This window comes from Citrus sinensis, chromosome 3, assembly GCF_022201045.2.
Source record: "Citrus sinensis cultivar Valencia sweet orange chromosome 3, DVS_A1.0, whole genome shotgun sequence".
Classification (NCBI taxonomy): Eukaryota; Viridiplantae; Streptophyta; class Magnoliopsida; order Sapindales; family Rutaceae; genus Citrus; species Citrus sinensis.
Window position 1 is genome coordinate 50,371,158 of NC_068558.1, and position 21,063 is coordinate 50,392,220.

Here is a 21,063-nt window from a genome sequence, read left to right on the forward strand (position 1 = left end):
GGCTGATGAACTCCACGCGACTCATTCGCGAGTTATGTCACGCCACTCATCACCATACTTTATTACCATGAATAATAATAAAAAGAAAGTAACTTATCAGCTTGTCCCCTCCTCCCCTGCCTTGTCAATTATTTTTTTAGCCCCTCAGTCAGCGTAGGTGGACTGGCTTTTTTGCGCCGACGCTCACTTAAATTCAAGTTAGAATAAGAAGAGCGAACTCTGCTACGATGTATTTTTACGTGCTTAATTGAAATTATAAGAATTCTTTATGCCCCTATATGGTTAAGAAAGAAACTAACTGTTTTCCAAAACAAAATAAAATAAAATTGAGCCACCTAAGTAAATGAGGTACAAAATATATTTTTCCCTCGCACGTAAAACTAGCAATCAAAGGGGTATTTAATACTTTTCACTAGAGAGGAAAGGGTATAAAAGGGTTATTAGTAATGGTGGCTTATTCTTTAAAGTTTGTTTACTAGTTGTGGAAAATTTTGTTTACTGAGGTCTAGATCTAGCCCAATGTTACTATTGGTCATGCGATTTTTTTTTTCTAAAATTATTTTAGGGAGGAGGAAGAGGATAGGATTACTTTGAGGAACTAACATGAGTGTTATTAATAAAAGAGTAATTTTAATATTTTGATTAATGGGTCATTTAGAATAGGGGTTTTATGAGATTAGTGAAGGGGTGCTAATCACGCCACTCTAATAAGAAGCTAATGGTGGCGTTTTAGTGAATAAGCTTTTTGTTTTCACTACCTTTTTTTTTGAAATTTTTTTTAAGAAAAATGAAATATCATAATACTATTGTCCAAATCTAACATGAACCTTCAATATTATTGAGAGTTTGACTTAAGTTTTTAATGAAAAAAATACATTTATATTTCTTATAAATTGGGAACACACGTGTCTTGTGTATATTAATAAGTGAATATGTGTGTGGTTCCAATAAACAGTGATTGTAAGTATTCATAATATACTTACAAAAAAAAAGGATTTTTCAAATATCAGAAACTTGGTTTATAGCCATTATTTTACAAAGAATGTATTATGAAACATATAATGCTACAATATCAAATAACATACATAGGGCGCATTTTGGTATTGATGAATTGATTTCAACTACGTCAAATAGAATATGATAGAATAAGATCAGATTAAGGTGGCGTTTGTTTTTTAACTTAATGACTTAAAGTGATTTAACTTAATTAATTAAGTTAATTAGAGGTGTTTGTTTTTATAACTTAATGAGATTTTTTAGATAACTTTGACTTAATAAAATAAGCTAATTTTTTTGGCTTTTTACTTAATGGAGAAATCTGAATTAAGTCAATTACTTGCTAATGTAAAAAAAAAAATCCTTGTTTTATAATTTATTTTTCATGTCTATCCCAAAACTCACCCATAGATATTTACCCCACATAAAAATATCCCTGTTTTTTCTTTCTTATATTATATAGGATAAAATTTGAAATTTATGGTATTTTATATATTAAAATTCTAAAATAATTATGTATTCACTTGAATATAATTTTACTTATAAATGTTAAAATATTCTGGTATTTAATATATTATTTATTTGACATTCAAATTTAATAAGGATACAAATGTAAAAGTACACATTTTCAGCTTTTTAAGTTAAAAAAAACAAACAACTTATATACTTATTTTCCGAGATTCAGACGAAAAAACAAACGTATTATTTAGATTCAGACATTCAAACCTATTCATAATTCAGACTAATTCAGGTCTATTCAGATTTCATACAAAAAAACAAACGCCACCTAAATTTGATTATTTTTAATGTTATTCTATCTTATGTTAAATAATTTAAAAAATAAACTTAAATGTTATAATTTATTTTTTAGTCTCTTACATTCCCTAAAATTTGAACCCAAGTGATCAGTCAAATAAGATTACTTAAAAATTATTGGAGCAAGTACTTAAGGCATTAAATGTTATATACTTAGATAACCACTAATTTAATTATATGAATCATGCTCAGGTTCAAGGCTTTTTGAACTAAAAATAAAGTTGCACAGCATCGTTAAGCTCTGATTTTAGTTCAAATTCAAATATTTGTAAAATCTAGAAGTTCGGACCTAAGAACTAGGGATGGCAATTGTACCCGCAAACCCGCCCAAACCCACCCGCCAAAACCCACCCGTTGCGGGCGGGTTTAGTATTATAAATTAAAACCCGCACATAGATGCGGGTGGGTTTGGTATTAACCTTATATCCGGTAAATACCCGCATGGATATCCACCAAACCCGCAATATTTTTTTCAAATATTTTTAATTTAATTTTAATCTAAAAATGTATAAAGAAAATAATGTCATTAATTAAATTACCAAATAGCCAAAGGCTCAAAGTTGTGTATGTGTGTATGTGGCCTATATCCTATTCTAAAGTCATAATCTAAAGAAAACTAAAGGCATTTTCCTGCGAATTAGTATTTGAAAATATTAATCTTAATTATTATTATAGGCATTGTGTTGGATGGGTGCTTATGGTGGTGAATGAAATGAATATCTTCTCTTGGAGCTTATTTTAAATGATAATATGAAATGTAATTATTATTTTTAGATACTAGTTTGTGTTTTTTAAATGGATTTGTGTAATTTGTACTTAAATTTGAGAATTTGTGTTGAATTGATGTGGAAATTTTAATTTTTCATTTACATTATTTAAATATAAAATTGAGTATGTTATATGGAATTTGAGGTTATTATTATAAATTTATATATTAAACATTTGTGATTTTAAATACGGAAAACCGCAAAAAATCCGCCGGATACCATTGCGGGTTTGGTAATTGTTAAAACCCGCTGCGGGTCTGTTTTTGTAAAAAAATTAAAACCTGCTGCGGGTTGCGGGTGGGTTTGGTAATTTAAATTTTGTGCGGGTTTGGGTTTGGTAATGGCAAACCCGCTGCGGGCGGTGCCCATTGCCATCCCTACTAAGAACCACTATTAATTGAATTATTTCAAATGAAAATTAATTAAATATTTTCATTTTACTAACTTTCAATAAAATAATTAGACATATTTTACAGTATAGTAACATTATTTTATGCTAGATCTATAGAAACAGACTTGATCGATTTTTTTTTTAATTTTTACAAATTTCTTTAAAAAAAAAGTAGAATTTGATTAATTTAATTTTATAAACGGAGGAAAGATAGCACGCGTCGGTGAGCAGCGCGTCGCATTAGATACTTGGATTGATAACGATGACGTATCCGCTGAAACAGATGCAGTCAGAGGTGTGCCATTTAATATTAATTTAATTTCCAAAAATCTAATTCCAAACAAGAAACAGAAAAAAAAAAAGAAAAAAAAAAAGGGGGGGTTATCCAAAAGAATAAGCGATTTCTTCTGTTGTAATTTTTGTTTGTTTCTGAATCTGCCATTCACACAAAACCCAGTAAAGCGCTAGCGTTAGCAGAAGCATCATCACTCACTCAACAGAAGAATAGGTAGATATAAAGATAAACAACTTTATTGGTTTTGAAGACTCTTGAGAAAGACCCAGATTATTATTATTGCCATTACCATTGCCATTGCCTTCCGATAAGGACTGGTCTCAAAAAGCGCTTTTTGTAGTTAGTAACAATAATACTTTGCCTTTGCATCTGCCTGCCTCTTCAGTCTCCACACAAATATGACCTCCTCCCCCTCCTCTTCCTCCTTACACTTGTCAGTCAGCTTGTTTTTCCCACTAAAACTGTTCGACCTTTAAGCCTCTCCATCCACCCATCCCTTCTCTTCTCTACCTTGTGAGTTGTGACCGGAAACGCGTTCGACCGTTGACTCACTTCACTAATGTGAGTAAATTCTCTATCTTTTACTTTCTAAACTTGTTGCCCACTTGGTTTTGGAGAGACCATTTAAAGGAAAAAATAAATAATAAAAATGTTATCTTTGCTGTCTGTTGTTGGGTTTCTTTGATGTTATCTGTGAGAACTGGGTTTGTGCTATTGTATGGCGTTTACTTGGGTTTTTGTTGCCAAGGAACATGCTTGGTGTTTAAGGCTTTATCAATTATCGTGAGTTGGTGAGAGAGTGGACCAGTTTCAACCTTTCTGGTCTTTGTCTTCAAGATTAAGCCTTTTTCCTTGTTTCTTCTAGTTGGTAAGCTGTAAAATAGCCCTGCATTTTGTCTTTTCTTTTAGGTTCTTGGCTTTAGATTTGAATTCTTTTCCTCTCTTTCTTTGTTAATGTTCAGGGATCTTTTCTTATTTTCTGTTATCTAATCATGTTTTGCTTCCTTTTCCTTTGGGTTGTTTAGTTCTTTCTTGTTTGGAACTTTGAAGAGGCTTTGAATCTGGGCTTGCTTTCCTTCTTGATTCTAGCGATTTCACGTATAACTTTGACTGCATTCTTATGGGTACTGTTCTGTTTCTTTGTCAAAGTAATGTGCCTGCTTTGAGCTTTCTTGTCCGGAGTGGTATCACAATGAGTTTTTTACATGTGTGAACATTGGCGGTGTTGGATCATAATTATTTGTAATGTCATGCATGTCTTGCATGTGACCCTTTTTCATGTTGGTTTTAAGAATCTAAGATTCATACCCTCTGTGGTAAGCCTTGTTTTCGTTGGTCACAAATTTGAAGTCCAATAGAATTTTCATTGTTCTGACTTCTTCAATTTTTGAAGTATTTTTCTTATTTTGAACACTGGAGCCAGTAAAGAAGTACCTTAGTTTTGCAATTAATTGTGTGTGAGTTGATTCAGAGTAATTTAAGTTTAGGTTTTTCAAAGTAAATGCATGGATCGAAGGGATGGTCTGGCGTTACCTGGGTCAGCTTCTTTCTATATGCAACGAGGAATGACTGGTTCTGGGTCGGGAACACAGCCTAGTCTTCATGGATCTCCAGGCATTCATCCACTATCTAATCCAAGTCTACAGTTTCAATCAAATATCGGAGGCTCTACTATTGGATCAACATTATCTGTAGACCCTTCAAGTGCAATTTCTCCTCATGGTGTCAATGTTACTGCATCTGCTTCAATGCCACAAAGCGAGCCTGTTAAACGGAAGAGAGGAAGGCCCCGGAAATATGGGCCTGATGGATCCGTGTCATTGGCATTGTCTCCCTCCGTGTCTACTCATCCAGGGACCATATCACCAACTCAGAAGCGAGGAAGAGGACGGCCACCAGGAACTGGAAGGAAACAACAAGTATCTTCTCTTGGTAAGAATTCTTGGCATATTTTGTTTCTGCTGAGGTCACACTGACTGTGATGAATGTAGGACTTATAGCTCGTTAACCTGTTTGAGCCAGATTCTGATTCACCTCAGATAAGGACTGATAAACTAGCAATTAAGCAATCCAGTGAAGAGGGAAAACAGGTTAATTTGACAATATAAAAGATGCCTTATAATTTTCCCATTGGTCTAGTTAAAGAATATCACAAGCCATTTATAGTTTTGGTAAAGATATTATTCTATTTGGTAAAGATAATGCATCAACATTTAAATGACAGAGAATGGATGAAACAAATAATTTGTCTTCTTATTTTTGTCATGTATATTGAATTTATAACAGTGTACATTTAAGGTATGGTTAAGTTTTAAACTTGCTATTTGTCCCTGATGTTTGAAAGTTCAATATGTTGGGATTCAAATGTATCTGTCTTGACTTCGAAAACCTCAGAAGTGAAAAATCATTTGTTGGCAGACAGCTGTTTATGGGAGATTTAGTCAGAAAGGAACAAGAGTGGGTGTCTTTTTTTTTGTGGGGGGGGGGGGGGGGGGGATTGATGTACTAGTTTTGAGATTGTTTTCTTGCTGGAAAATGCAGGGCATATAAAGTGAAACTTCTTGAACTCGCTAGTTAATTGTTTGCTTCTAAAATCTCTGTTAAGAAACAATAATAGCATCCACAAGAACCAAAATTCTCAGGTTTATGACCTTCTTCATCATACTGTATGAAGCCACCAGCAAAAATCATATTTATTAGATTTGTTGCTAAAATATATTATCCACGGATGTATACCAAAGCATTATTTTACTGCAATTAAACCTTCACAAGCTTGTTATTTGATTTCTTTAGCTACTTAAATTCTAATTATGAGCAGCCCCATCAATGAGAGAATTACTCTGCCTTTTGGAGCAAGGTTGGGTGTTATGTTTGTGCATAGGATTATAATTTGTTTCGATGATTTTGCTGATTTTAAATTGTTTTGCTAGGTGAATCGCTCTCTGGTTCAGCTGGGATGGGATTTACTCCACATGTCATCACTGTTGCAGTAGGGGAAGTATGTCACTTTTTCTTAATTTCTTACTGTATAATACTGGGAACAAAGACCCTCTTTTGACACGCCTTGGTGGCCAAGATACAGTACCTAGGCTGGATGTCAACAATATGTTTGCTTCTCGATTCTGATCTATTTTCTACTTGCAGAAAACTGATAAAAATACACTTAAATAAACTCCAATCAAGAAAGATTAGTATGTGCTCTTGGCCTTGTGTCATTTTGATTTTACTTTTTATTCAGGCTCTATCCTTCCATAGAGACCCAAGGCTTAGAATTTGGATGCAATACATAGGAATTGGAAAAATAAAATAACAAGGCCTGGTTTGATGTGCTTTTCGCATCCTTTCACACCTTGTACGAGATGATTATTCTCTGCATTATCATTTGGTTCACTGAACTGCCATTTCTTTAATTGAGAAGAGCTTAAATGTGCTTAAAATATTACAGTTCTATTTCTCTTAGTAAAGTTGTTGGAATACTTTCAAAGATTTTTTTTTTTCCTTGTCTCTAGTTTTTTGAGGCAACGTTTTTCAATCCGTTACTATATCTTTTGGCAGGTTATGTGATTTTTGGAAGAAATTACTGTGTCTTGAAACTGCTTAATATTTCATGTAGGACATTGCGATGAAATTATTGTCATTTTCACAACAAGGCCCAAGAGCAATATGTGTCTTGTCGGCCAATGGTGCCATCTCTACTGCAACTCTTCGTCAGCCGTCATCTTCTGGTGGCTCTGTTACATACGAGGTCTGAGTGCTTGAATTTGTTTTTTCAATTTTTTTCCTTGCCAGTTTTACCTGCAGATGATGCTTGATAATTTCTGGAGAAGATTGCCTGCTTTTAGTTTAAAAGTAATTGTTCTTTGATATCGGCACTAACATTGAGGTGTCTGAACATAAGCTTGGACATTTAGCTTCTCAGGTCTTAAGCTTGCGACTGCAGTATGATATTTGAGTTGAGTCTTTGTGTCTTTGGAGTTAACTATTAATGTCCTTAATGTTCATTTACCTCAAATTCAGAATTATTTGATTAAAGAAAATGACAATGATCTTGTTAAGTTTTAACTAATTTGCTTCTGGAATCTCTCCAGTGCCCATTTCTGGAAGTATACGGCTGAATGTTGAGATCTTGGTTCATTAGTCCCATGTTAATATTTTTCCTCCCCAACGAGTAACGACTTGCATAATAGTGCAACCAACACATGAACATACACAGTAGTAATGGTTCTGTTATTCGTATGTTTTTCAAACTTCAACCTCTTTATGAGTGTTAACTTGTTTTTGTATTTAGATACAACTTGTTTGCTTTGAAGCTTCCATCTTTCACATGATTCATAGAAGAGAAGCTAACCTTATTGGTGCATTCTGATTTCCATAGGGGCGTTTTGAGATATTGTGCCTTTCGGGCTCTTACCTGCTCAGCGGTAATGGTGGTTCCCGCAGTCGATCTGGTGGTCTGAGTGTCTCCCTTGCTAGTCCGGATGGACGTGTCATCGGTGGAGGAGTTGGGGGAATGCTTATTGCTGCAAACAATGTTCAGGTAACTTTTAGATTGTGTTTGTCTTCGTAATAAGCTTTGCTTCCCTCTTAAATTTTCCGATTCTTTAAATTAGAACTTTATTTATTTTCATGTTGACACCATTATGTAGATCTACTGCTAGGTTTTCAATGAGATTTTCTAGGTAAAATTACCATTAAGGGAAAGGTGTTTAAACTATTTCAACTCCTGTGCTTCTTGGTCTGTGGTGGTTAGACATGTCATTTTAATAAATGGGCTATTCTTGTGAGGTATCGGCGATTGCATCCTCTCCTTCATAGGCTGAGATGAATAATGGATGCTGCAGGTAATTGTGGGGAGTTTCTTGTGGGGAGGTCCAAAGATGAAAAATAAGAAGGGGGAAGCTTCAGAAGGCGTTAGAGACTCAGAACATCAGTCGGTCGAAAACCCAGTTACTCCAACTACTGCTCCATCGAGTCAAAATCTCACTCCAACCTCTTCAGTAGGTGGCGTATGGGCTGGTTCTCGGCAAATGGATATGATGCGCAATGCTCACGTTGACATTGATTTAATGCGTGGTTGACAAGTTTCTTTCGTTAGTTTCAAAAGCAATGTACATATATTTCGTTGTTTCAAGGCCACTCCACTGATTTTCTGAAGTTCGATGACAGAGAAGAACCAGTTGATTTTGGGTTAACAATTCTCACATAATTCAGTCCAGACAGATAATGCAGCTCTATTGTAGCTTAATGCCAAATTTCGCTTAAATTTGTAGTGCTCATGATTTCAACGACCATACATCTTGTGGTTCATGTCCATTCTTGATTCATCAGAACAATGATCAATTTTACTGAGGATAAAATAGATACAGGTTCCATGATGGCTACAGAATAAATGAGAATGTGAAATACACGATATATAAACTAAGCAGCAGTCCGTGTAATATTAAGGCCACCCATTGACTAAGAGGGATACCCAGTGCTTTTCGTTCAACCTTGGAGGCACCAACGCTGTTAGCACAAGGAGGTTGATAACTATGATCTTTATCACATCCCGTTGTTGAGTCGCATTCATCAACAACTGAAGTGCCATCAGAGTGATGCCAGCTGTCACCTTCTGAGGGGACACCGCCATCTCTGCCTGCTTCAAAGCTGTTGAGAGTCAAGTAGGCTTTGGTATGGCTGGACACTGGCGGTGAACATTTGTACGTTGTTTAGAGCTTCCCTTTTAGACAACAATCTGAGTCATTCTCTGTGTTGCGTTGCCCAGATGGAGCCCCTTTTCCTCTTATATTGCCGCTTGGACGACATTTTTGAGCTTCAATGTTTGAAAGAATTTGTTAAAAAGAGAATGGCTACAAGGAGAAGAAAAATTTTCAACCAAAAACTCTTCGTTCTCTTATCATTAAATGCTTGATGCAGAGCATACTTTAAGTGGATACACATAACCAGTATCAAACCAAATTGCCTAATTTTTGCTATGAGTTTTCAATCTACTGTAGTCTTTACATGACTTCTTTGACTGGTACCTCCTGAGTACTGGTGCTCTGTTAACGTAACTGCTACGGCCCGATGAATTGCTGACAAATTTTGGATCCTAATCTCACCTTTTGTTTTCTTTTCGAGATTGTTTATGGTGAGAACAATCACGGTTATTTGACTGCTAGAGCATACAAGTTCCTAAAATAATTCTATTGTATCATTGTTCTAGTGTTCTTGTCGTATATATTGACCGAATTATACTTACAGCTATATATGTTGACCATCATTTGTAAATTGTAACATAAACCTGAAGGGTATATATCAGTTGTTTCACAGAGGATTTTTGGTCAAGACTTGTTTAATACAAATGAACAAACTTAATTTGTCCCTGTTACTGATTCTTAGCATTGTTGCATCCTAAAAGGAATAGTCTCATTTTTATAATTTTCAGGTAGTAAAACCTACTTGGCACAAACTGTAATCAAAGCTTTTCTGTACGTAGGCTGGCATTAGTTTGCCTTCATCATGTCTCTACTCTCTACTCGATGCTTTCCAAATTCCAAAGGCCTCAAAATTGTCGGCTTTGGTCAACATATCCCTATAAATATCGTTTCACTAATTCCAGTTTTTCACTCCAAAATTGACCTACAAACTACAACCAAGAAAAATATATTAAGAGATCCAGGTCGAAGATGACGCGGCAATTTTGTGCTAGTGCTTTACTTCTTGTATGCATTATTTTTCTAGTTACATTGAGTACTAGTATTAGTGTTGAAGCTGGGACATGCATGGCCAGCAGCAAGATGAGCGGGAAAAAGCCTCCAACAGGGCAATGCAATCAAGAAAATGACTCAGATTGCTGCAAACAAGGCCTGCTTTACAGCATTTACAAATGCTCGCCCCAGGTGACAGGACACACAAAGGCAACATTAACACCCAACAGCTAGCTTTGAGAAAAACAGAGATGGCGGCGCCCCGTCTGAGTGTGACAAGCAGTACCATTCGGATCATGAATTGGTGGTGGCCTTGTCATCTGGGTGGTACAACAAAGGCAGCAGATGCTTGAACTTTATATATTAGCATCTACGGTAATGGAAATGGTGTTAAGGCTAAGGTTATTATTGACGAGAGTGACTCCGCAATGGGATGTGATTCTAGTCATGATTATCATCCTCTTTGCCCTAACAATGTTGTTGATGTTTCAAAAGCTGTGCGGAAAGCCTTGGGAGTCCCTGAAATTGATTTGAGTTGAACCAAATATTTTTCTAGTCTTATGTTTTATCTCTCATTTTTTGTATAGTCATTCTTCAGTGCAGGCGCTTTTATTTTTTATTTTTTTATGCAGACATACTTTTAAACAGTAGATTTAAGAAAGTTAATTTTTAATTTTTAAATTATTATTACTTTCTCTTAAATTAATTTGCATAACAACATGTAACAACAAAATAATTGTTAAATCCAAAGTTTTTTTTTTTTTTTGCTAGAGATTTCACATCATGTCGCTATAACAATCATCTTGTTTTTGTACTTGTTGTTTCGGCTTGTCATCACCTGATATTATTAATTAGTTTAATAAGATTTTGCATTAAAATTACAGTTGTTCTTTATGAGATCTTATGATGATAATTGTTTTGATCCCATCTCCCTCTTTTTACTTAATTAATTGCTTTTGTATGAACAATGAAGTAAGATTCCTTCTTTTCTTTTTTTGTTTTATATTCATGAGCTTTGTTAGATTAATTCCATTGAATTTATCATCGAGGTAGATGTAAGATTCGAGCTACTTCCCACATATAAATTGAGTATACTTCACCAATGATCATTCGTCTACATCTATAACATTAAATGGAAAAGCGATATCAATTATAATAAAAAACAAATTTTAGATACAAAATGTAAATTTCATGGTAAACAGTAATATATATTTGAAGATTCTCATGTATAGATGTTTATACATTTATTTTTAAAATGCAACATCGATGATGTAACTCTTAATTTATACAAATTAAGAGTTATTTTAAAAAATATATAATATTATAATAAAACCAGTGGCTCAAGATTTATGATTTTTTTTTTAATCCAGACTAATGAAGAACAACTTGTCGTAACATGTGAAAAAAGCAACAAATTAGAAAACCTCAAAATTATCACTTCAAATGACGTCTATGTAGCTCTTTGTTGTCGGTATATATTGATTGTAACTATTGTTTCTTGAAACTGCCAGAAACTTTGAATTAAATAGTCGGGTTTGGTCAAAATATCCCTATAAATAGCGTGTCACAAACCCAAGTTTGCCACACCAAAACTAGCAAGCAAGCAAATTATTATAAACATGAAGAAGCAAGTTTGTGCTAGCAATATTATCCTTGTAATTGTTAGCATTGTTTTTCTGGTAACATATGGGAGCGTTGAAGCAGGGACATGTAAGCCCAGTGGGAAGATTAGAGGGAAAAAGCCTCCACCAGGACAATGCAACAAAGAAAATAACTCAGATTGCTGCAAAGAAGGCAAGCTTTACACCATTTACAGATGTTCACCACCAGTGACCGGTCACACAAAGGCAACGTTGACCATCAACAGCTTCGAGAAAAATGGGGAAGGTGGCGGCCCATCTGAGTGTGACAACAAGTACCATTCAGACGATGACCCGGTTGTGGCATTGTCAACTGGATGGTACAATAAAGGCAGCCGATGCTTGAACTATATTAACATTTATGGTAATGGAAAAAGTGTTAAGGCTAAAGTTGTTGATGAGTGTGACTCCACAGTGGGGTGTGATTCTGTTCACGACTATCAACCTCCCTGCCCTAACAATATTGTTGACGGATCCAAAGCTGTTTGGAAAGCCCTAGGAGTCCCTACATCTCGGGGTGAATTGGATATTCATTGGTCTGATGCTTGATGCCTATTTCTCATCAAATATATGTGCTTATGATGGTTATATTTGCTGCTTTTCCAGCCCCTCACCATAGCTCGATCGGTTGGCCATAAATGCTTTTTATGTCCACAATCGCCCGAGTTTGAGTCCGAATAATAATAAAGAATAAATGTTGGTGTTTAATGGGCGGTGAAGATTCTCATCCTCATCCAAACCCCCTTCTCTGTTTTTTTTTTTTTTTTTTTTTTGAAGAAAATTTATACTCATTTATAATCCTCCATGTATTGATAATTGTAATGAGAATTTGTGTTTCTTTTCTTTTTCTTTCAGATTCATTCTATCCTTTCTTTTTCTGAAGTTGATGCATGCACGCTATAAGGTTTGCTATGAAGTTTTAAGTATTAATGTAATATAAACAGCTTTAATCTTTTTTTCAGATAAGTTGTACCCAATATCACAGCATGGATTGGTGTAATTTTCCGAAGAAATTGTGATGATAATAATCTAATGTTGATTTAATTTTGTGACGGATGATCAAGATTTTCTTTTGATCTAAGTTTCTTCAGAGCAAAATACAAAGTGATTGACAATTAATTAGCAGAGTAGTTAAATCTAACTATTTAAAGATACATTTTTGAGGTCTTGATAGCTACTTCATTTCAGTTACTCGATTTAATATGTATTGCTTTGCACTGGCAATTAAGTAGGATACCGTCCTTACTAGGTTTTGATACTGAATTTCGTTAGACACGATTGAATTTAGAAAATGCTGCGGCCATAGGATTCTAAAGGAATATCTTTTTAAGTTGAATTCACCAATGAAACCGGTAGAAAATCTTATCTATATGTATATAGATTCCACCTGTTCCTTACAATTTTCCCTGATTCATGTACCTCATTGTGTTAGTGATGTGATATTTTTAACGAATGCTATACTTTATTTCACTACTAAGACAACCTCAAAATTATCACTACAAATAAATTTGCACAACACATAAATTATCCTCATTATATAAATTTGCACAACACGAGCTTGCTTTAGTTTTCTTTATTTTCTTGTTGTTTGCTTTATTTTTCTTGTAATTTCATTTGGCGTTAAAGCTAAGACTTGCAAGCCCAGTGGCAAAATATGTGGCAAAAAACCACGTAGAGGAAAACGCAAAAACGATTCAGTGTTGCATTGGAGGCAAATATATTATCCCCCAACACACACACACACACACACACACATATATATATATAAGTATTTTTCTAATGCGGATACTCTCATTTTTTTTTTCTTACGAACACGCTGTTAAATTATGTTAACTCTCTTAAACCGCACGGTTTAAGAGCGTGTCAGCATTTACAAAAATGTGGGGTGCCCGTGCCTGAGAGTTAGTGTGTATATACCTATATATATAAACACACAAACACAATTGTTCACCCCGCTATAACTGTACCCATTACTGGGTACCCAAAGGTAAAACATTAACACTAAACAGCTTCAAAAAAAATGAAACAGTTGTGGCATTATATCAGCTTACAGGATGGTTCAAAAAGATTAAGAGGAGATGCTTCAAGTAAATTAACAATTAATATTACCATTATGCATGGTAATGGAAAAGAGTTAGAGCTATATAATTAGGTCGTCGATGAATGTGACTTGACCCCGATCACGATTGCCGTCTGATTTATGATTTATGATATATATTTACATTGTTAACGCATCAAAAAGCTGTATGGAAGGGCTTTGGGGATCCAATGCCTGAAAATCAGTGGGGTGGCTTGAATATACTGACTGGGCTGATGCTTGATTTTCAGTTTTATCATACTCATATATGTATGTCATGTTGTATATAGGGCACAACGACAAAAATTACGTTTAACAAAATTAATTAACCATCTTCAAACTAATTAACATTCTAACATCCAACAGAAATCCCCATTGTGAAAACGTTAATGATATTCATTCTTTGAATGATAATTCAATCTTTTTCAAAAGACAGTTTTGAAATCAATTGATTAGTTCTGTTACGACTTATCTAGCTACTTTTGATTAAAGACTAGAATTACCCTATAAAAAAAGTGATCCAGTATAGTACTCTAATATTTGTTAACATTTTAAATCTAGGGACGTTTTAGTAGGTTATGAATATGATCAGGGGAAATTATTGATTTCACTAAATATCGGAGGTAATTATTTTTTTTAATTTGTAATCTTGTTGTCTCAATGAGTTAGTTTAAAGATCAATCAATATAGAAACAAGGTAATGGTCTTCTTGCTAGTTTATGTCACATATATGGTATATTTACTTGAACTAGTATAAATCATTCTAATTATTTTATATTTAATCAGATTAATACGTGATTAGTGTCAAATATTAAAAGTCAATTTTAATAAATTTTTTTTATTATGTGATCAAATATTATGTTATTGAGTTTAATTTTTTTACCTTATACATTATTATACTATGGACAAGTATAATTTTTAATTATGTTATTTTAGCGATGAACAATTTTGTACTGGTACATAAAGAATTCTTACACCCATTTTATGGTATATACATAACTTTGGCCCATCGAGAATTACTATGTAGTCATTTGATGCCAAGAGTGTAGAAATCTCTCTCTCGTTCTTGTTTTGCTAGCATGTGTGTGTGTGGGCTGATTGTTGTAGCTTCAAGCTTGAGTTAAAGGCAACAAGATACAGCAGAAGCCAGAGGCTGTAACAGGAGCTGAGCAGCATCATTGATCATGGCCAATCAATGTACATGATCTTGTCTCTCTCTGGTTCGTGTGTGAATCGTAATGCAAGATCATGGGATTCTAAAAATAAATTATTGCAGCAATATACTGATAATAATACAATATATATCTTTTGGTTCTGATTATTGTGCCTCCGGTAAGACAAAACACATATATATCACATAGCATAAGCACTTTCTTTAAGTTGACTTCACTATGAACATCTCACAATAAAATCTAAATCAAGGTTCTTGTAATATTAGAATACAAAAAAACACTCCAAGGCTTTATCACCTACGTTATCTTTAATAATTAATGGATCTAATTCTTAAAACTCTGACTGCAAAAATGGCGTAAATATTACATTAAGTAATAAAATTTTGCATATTCATGTAACCTCTATTATATATACGGCCTATTGCATTTTAAAGTCCTTCACCAAACCTATTATATTACAACAGATTCACAAAGCAAAAGAAGAGAAATATACAAAATGAAGAAGCAACTTTCCTCTTGTGTTGTTCTTCTCATTTGCGTTCTTGCACTAGTGTCATTGGGTGTTGAAGCTGGTACTTGTAACCCCAGTGGCAAGATAAGAGGGAAAAAGCCTCCACCAGGACAGTGCAATCAAGAAAACTACTCCGATTGCTGCAAACAAGGCAAGCTTTACAGCATTTTCAGATGTTCACCAACGGTGACGGGTCACACAAAGGCAACATTAACACTCAACAGCTTCCAGAAAGGCGGGGATGGCGGTGGCCCATCTGAATGTGACAACCAGTACCATTCAGATGATGAACCAGTTGTGGCACTGTCAACTGGATGGTACAACAAAGGCAGCAGGTGCTTGAACTATATTAACATCTACGGCAATGGAAATAGTGTCAAGGCTAAAGTTGTCGATGAGTGTGACTCCACAATGGGATGTGATTCCGATCATGATTATCAGCCTCCATGCCGAAACAATATTGTTGATGCATCAAAAGCTGTTTGGGAAGCCCTGGGAGTGCCTCAAAGTAAGGGTGAAATGGAAATATATTGGTCTGATGCTTGATTCTCACGATGTTTGTGATACTATGATGCTTTTATTAACTCCTGTTTACTTCATAGTCCTCCATGTATTATTCGTATTGTAATGAAAGTTTGTGTTACTGTTCGTTTTCTTTTAATTTTACTTTCTCCTTTCGTTTGAAGTTGGTGCGTAAAATTTTATGTATTTATATATATTAAAACTGCTTCAAATTTTCTTTAGTTAAAACTCTGTATCACTGTACGGATCAGTGATATTCTCTGTAAGAACTAAGAACTACAACACAATTGTCTCCAAGAATCTAACACCTCGATAAACTAAATTGGAGGCAACCAACATTCAAAGAGTCGACCAAAATAACGCTTGTTCCCTTTAGCGAGACAGCGACTTCTGCAATCGGCAAAATAAAAATGAGAAGGAAGAAAATTTTCTGTGGTCAATTGGTAATATGATACAAAAAGAAATTTAGTTAGATCAGCCTTGTACTTTTTCTATTCTTTTAATTCAAAACTTAAGCTGCACAGATTATAGTGCAGTAGATGTCTAAAACAAGACGCTGAGAAAGAAAGAGATATATCGCATGTCTAATGCTCTTCATAACCTTATAAATACAATGGCATTGGAGTTTAGTGCTAGATATGTTGGAAACACAAGATTTATATAATTAATCTCAAATTAAGTATATGAACATATGTCTTAATTACTTCCAGGATCAGTAAACAAGTAAAGAAGCCAAAGCTTTACAAGCACCACTATCAAAACCAGAATTTGACACTAGTAAAACAAACTTAGCCAGTGACACCAATAACCCATCAAAGCATACTATCAGTTCTAGCCGGAAGCCGCCTGAAGAAATTAATTGGTGCAGAGGGTGTCTTATGCCGGAACCTGGGATGCCTCATGATATAACATCCAGCTAAAAGAGCAAGCAGCTGGAAAGGTGTCACATACAACACAACAGCAGCCACAAGACAGAAAATCACAAATATAGCTGCGGCCCGAGGATCCCGCCAGCTCAATAGCGCTTGAATTCGCTCTCCTTGAGTAGCTACATCACCCACGACTGTCTGTATCCTTCCAGCCACACTCCTGAGCCGATCATACCTCATGCGAACTATGTCAGGACTCCTTGTTGTAGGAAATGTGTCGAACTCCTCATCTAGCTCATCAGGGTGCACTGCATCTGCATACGAGATTCTCGTGTTCATGTGAGGAGGGTATCTTGGACGATAACGGTAATTCCAAAGCCCAATCATGAACATGTACAGAAATACAGTTGGCAAAATCAGTTCTGGGAAATACACAAGCATCACAAAGAGAATATGTACTAGAACTGTCGTAATAGGATTCCTCCACATGCAAACTTCCCCAAACCATTTTCCAGCAGCAAATAATCCTGAGAAAACTGACATCAGTCTGAAAAAATTTGCCTTGCTGCGCCTCATGCTCCAGAGATGAGAGTCCACGTCGGACATGTACTCAACTACTTCCTTCCTCAGAGGAGGTTCTGCCCTACTAAGTCGAGCTGCCACAATGTTGACAGCCTGGTGACGCAACATATCCTGTTGAGCCATGGTCAATGGCCTGACATAGTGCATCTTCGGCAAGAGGGGTCGTGAGTATAGAAACATCATGTTTGCAAATGATGTATAAGAAAACCGTATTGCCAGATGCAATTCACCCATCTTCTTGACACCAGAGGGGTGGAGCACTAGAAGGGGATAAGAGTGTGTATATACACGACCAGTTTCAAGAGTAGAGATTCTAATCCGAACCTTACCAATTTTCACGTCTTTGCTACCACTTGAACCACCAATATGGCTGTTATCAAAAACTCCCACGGTAAGAACTGTGGCTGGATCATAGACTTCCCAGGTGTACTGCTCATTATATTTCGCGCTCAAGCTATTAATTATGGTTCGAGTTCTAACCCATTTGTGACCATACTTTGCAACACAATATGTGTCAGCCGTGCCTCTTCCATCTCTTGTTTTCATCGGGTGGAGGCCATCGGCATTTAGAATGCCAAGCTCCAACACACCAATAGATGGTTTCCAGAGCTGCTTTGCTGTTGGTCGGAGATCACTGCTGTAGTGAGTTGACTCATCAAGCACATGGTAACCTCCATCAAGACACACACGAAGATGCAGTCTACTAGAGAACTTATCTTTCTTTGCATTATCTCCATCCAACGCAGCTGAGACGGACTTTTCAAGATTGAACCACCTGGTGTGGACAATGCGGTCATCAGCACGCTTCTCAACAGAGTGCAATGGTATCACAACCTTACCGATAGTCTCATCTTTATTGGGGCCCACACGATCTTCAACTGTGAGAATCAGGTGATCCTCAAATGGTTCAGAAGCAACAAACATCATATCCTCATTCCAAACTGGATTCAGAGTTCGAGATTGAACAGATTTTGTCTTTAGAACCTGGTTACCAATCTGCACTTTAACATATGCGTCAGGAAACCGATTCTTGTCAGATATGACAAGATCTTGTGCCTCCATCACATTAACACGGACATACCATAGTCTTGGAGAATGATAAACTTTAGACCGGATGTGTGTGGAGACATTTGAAGGACTATCAGTGGGAGTAACAGCGTCTGAATGCCATGCATCAGGAAAAGCCTCATCAGCTTGCGTACCATACCAGACAGCAAGCATCAGTTCACCCTTTTTCTTCTCCCCTTTCCTGTCTTCAAGACGATACCACTCTGCAGCTAATGGACTATCAGGTGGAACTCGTGTGGGAACCTCGTTCAGATCAAACCTGACCAATCCAACATAATCATCCTTCACCACATCCTTATCCTTGACAGCAACTTCCAGCACAGATGACTGAATCCTCTCCCGCGAAAAGGCGAACACTTCATTCCACTCAGGATTCTGTTTCTTCTCATAGTACTTTGTAATCCCTTTGTAGTTCCCAACCTTTACTTCAACAAATGGGTCAAGACTCCCAGTCACATCCTTGGAAGGAAGGTCACGGGCTTTCACAACTCGTACAAAAAGGTACCGCATCTGCTCAACAAGATCATAGGTGCTAGCTCGCAAGTCACCACGCACAACTCGCCCTCCAATAACTTGTCCCCCTCCAAGAAAAGGACTTGTTTCTTTAAGTGCATAATCAGTAGGTTGTGAAGATAACCCTGAGTATGTATGCACAATTTTAGAAGCTTGTGGTTCAGATTTCATCTCATAAGCACCATAATTCATTGATGGCTGTGCTGCAGATGGGGATGAATGTTGCTGTTGTTGCGAGATATTTGCATTTGGAAGATGATGAAATGTGTGTCTTCTCCGAGCTTTATCATCTGAGAATGGGTCAGGCGCTGAGCTTGGAACTTGTTCTGGTGCTTGAGATTTGGTTGAGCGCAAATCTGAATGCCCAAATGATTCCATTGCAGGAAGAGGGTTTGAAGATCTTATTGATGGGTCATCAGTAACAAAAACTTTCAATCCAAGCTCTCCTTTAACACGAGAAAAGATGCTACGCTTCTCCAGAGGATAATGTAAAACAACAGCATCAGAATAAGGGACGAATGACGTTCCAGTAAGACGGACTTTACCAAGGAAAGATTTGGAGTTGGTTGTTCTATCATGATTGTAGACGTAGGCATCAAGAGCAAGGTTTGATAGATTGTGGGGATCAGAAATGTTGAAGTAGAAACTTTCATTCCAAACAGGAGTGAGATCTTTCTCCTTGGTGGTTGTGCGGAATTTCTGACCATCAAAATGGAGCTCCACAAAAGCATTGGATGAGCCCTGCCCATCTTTGGGCATGAGTTCGTAGGCACTCACAACTTCTACTCCTAGCTTGAGATGACTCATGGTAATTTTTTATCAAATTTGAGGAACTAGTTTGAAGGAATCAAATCAGCTTTCTTTCAGGAATTGTCAGAAAGCAAGAAGCACCTGAAATCCAGCACATATATAGATTTTAAAACTTACTTGAGCATTTTATGCTAGAACCAACAAGAGGATAACTAAATGAAGAAAAAAATTCTAAAATTTGAACAACACAAAGACACTGATGACAGTTAAAGCAAGTACATGCACAAATACGTCCAATGCCATTTAAAGAACCCGATAGATTGAAACCCTAAGCCCCCAAACAGTGGCTTCGTCGAGTTTTGTTTTAATTTCCATGCGGGAAATTTACAGATACCAATGGTGGTAGAATCTGGAAAAGAGATAAAGAATGGGAATAAATTGTTGTATTAAACAAACAAAAAGTTGGATGGGTGGATCCTTTTAAGAAAGAAAGGCACACCACTTTTAGCACTGTATCAAAAACAATGAACCACAGAATACTAAAGCAAAACAAGTAAAAGTCGGAAAGAGAATCAAGAACAAAGAAATGATATTTTGCATATTCATTCTGGATAACGAAAAAAGGAAGAAAAAGAGTTTTTTGGGAGTCCTTCATGTACTTTTTCAGCTGCCTCCAAAGCCGAACAGAGCATATTTCACATAACACTTCAATTATATCTCATCTAAGCTGCAGAGATTTGAGATAAATGGTCCCAAAAAAACAAAAACTAAAAAACAAAAAAGTAAGAGAGACCCCAGAACAGAGCAGCTCCGCCTTTTCGCAAGAATATAGGTATCTGTACTATCCGACCATCCGTGATTGTCAAGGGATCAAAAAGCAAAGAAAAATAATCCATTTTAAAGCATGCAAGAGACAAGGCATAAAAACAAACGAGAAATTTAAGGAAAAGAAAGACCCCCAAGGCTGAGAGAAGACTGACCTTCCTCCTCTATGCAATCTCTGGAGCTTTCGCAGGTTGAATTTTGAAATAGAGCTCTGTTTGTTTATTGTTTGCTTTTGGGGGTGGGTTGTGGGGGGTTGCGATTTGTGATGAACCAAGTTGAGTAGATAGATGAACAGATGATCATCAAATAGAAAAGAAATGAAATGACAAGTACGTGTAACGACGTTTCGGCGAAGATACAAAGTCGTCGAAAACGAGTTAACGTTGACGGATCAGCGTAGACGGGAAAGTTAATGAATGCAAGTCATTCATTCGTTTGTGTTTGATTGGTGGTCACGGTCCACTCTCTCTGTTTTCTTATCAGTTTCTCTTTGTATTTTTCTTCTTTTTCCCCCCCGCCCTCCGACGCACCTCTGTTGCTCTGTTTTTGTCATCATTAGGATTCTGCTACGAAACTATCA

The 21,063-nt window shown here is 36.1% G+C and overlaps 2 protein-coding genes and 2 pseudogenes across 4 annotated transcripts; 3 read left to right on the forward strand and 1 right to left on the reverse strand.

The window, feature by feature from the left end:
- Window positions 1-3,336: 3,336 nt before the first annotated feature.
- On the forward strand, window positions 3,337-8,556 carry LOC102618479 (hypothetical protein). Of its 3 annotated transcripts, none has more exons than XM_006491014.4 (6): window positions 3,337-3,826; window positions 4,753-5,197; window positions 6,196-6,263; window positions 6,879-7,010; window positions 7,641-7,802; window positions 8,107-8,556. In XM_006491014.4, exons 2-6 carry the CDS (start codon window positions 4,771-4,773, stop codon window positions 8,341-8,343), a joined length of 1,026 nt encoding a protein of 341 aa, XP_006491077.2. In that variant the 5' UTR covers window positions 3,337-3,826; window positions 4,753-4,770; the 3' UTR covers window positions 8,344-8,556. The 3 variants fall into 3 exon arrangements, with proteins under 3 accessions (XP_006491077.2, XP_006491076.2, XP_052294048.1); XM_006491013.4 differs by having other exon boundaries at window positions 3,338-3,826; window positions 4,737-5,197; XM_052438088.1 differs by lacking the exon at window positions 3,337-3,826 and having other exon boundaries at window positions 3,840-5,197.
- Window positions 8,557-9,882: 1,326 nt separating this feature from the next.
- Window positions 9,883-10,728, forward strand: LOC127901456 (kiwellin-1-like; annotated as a pseudogene).
- Window positions 10,729-11,489: 761 nt separating this feature from the next.
- Window positions 11,490-16,081, forward strand: LOC127901030 (ripening-related protein 3-like; annotated as a pseudogene).
- Window positions 16,082-16,515: 434 nt separating this feature from the next.
- LOC127901028 (FT-interacting protein 3-like) lies at window positions 16,516-20,803 on the reverse strand. Its single transcript, XM_052436847.1, has 2 exons — window positions 20,639-20,803; window positions 16,516-19,799 (listed from the first exon to the last, which is right to left on the reverse strand). The coding sequence occupies exon 2, from the start codon at window positions 19,713-19,715 to the stop codon at window positions 16,689-16,691; it is 3,027 nt and encodes a 1,008-aa protein (XP_052292807.1). The 5' UTR covers window positions 19,716-19,799; window positions 20,639-20,803; the 3' UTR covers window positions 16,516-16,688.
- Between the last annotated feature and the right edge of the window lie 260 nt (window positions 20,804-21,063).

Coding starts and splice junctions, on each gene's coding strand:
- LOC102618479 (XM_006491014.4), top strand. CDS start 4,771: ATGGATCGAAGGGATGGTCTGGCGTTACCTGGGTCAGCTTCTTTCTAT. Junction 5,198..6,195: donor ACAACAAGTATCTTCTCTTG/GTAAGAATTCTT, acceptor TTGTTTTGCTAG/GTGAATCGCTCTCTGGTTCA. Junction 7,011..7,640: donor GTGGCTCTGTTACATACGAG/GTCTGAGTGCTT, acceptor TGATTTCCATAG/GGGCGTTTTGAGATATTGTG.
- LOC127901028 (XM_052436847.1), bottom strand. CDS start 19,715: ATGAGTCATCTCAAGCTAGGAGTAGAAGTTGTGAGTGCCTACGAACTC.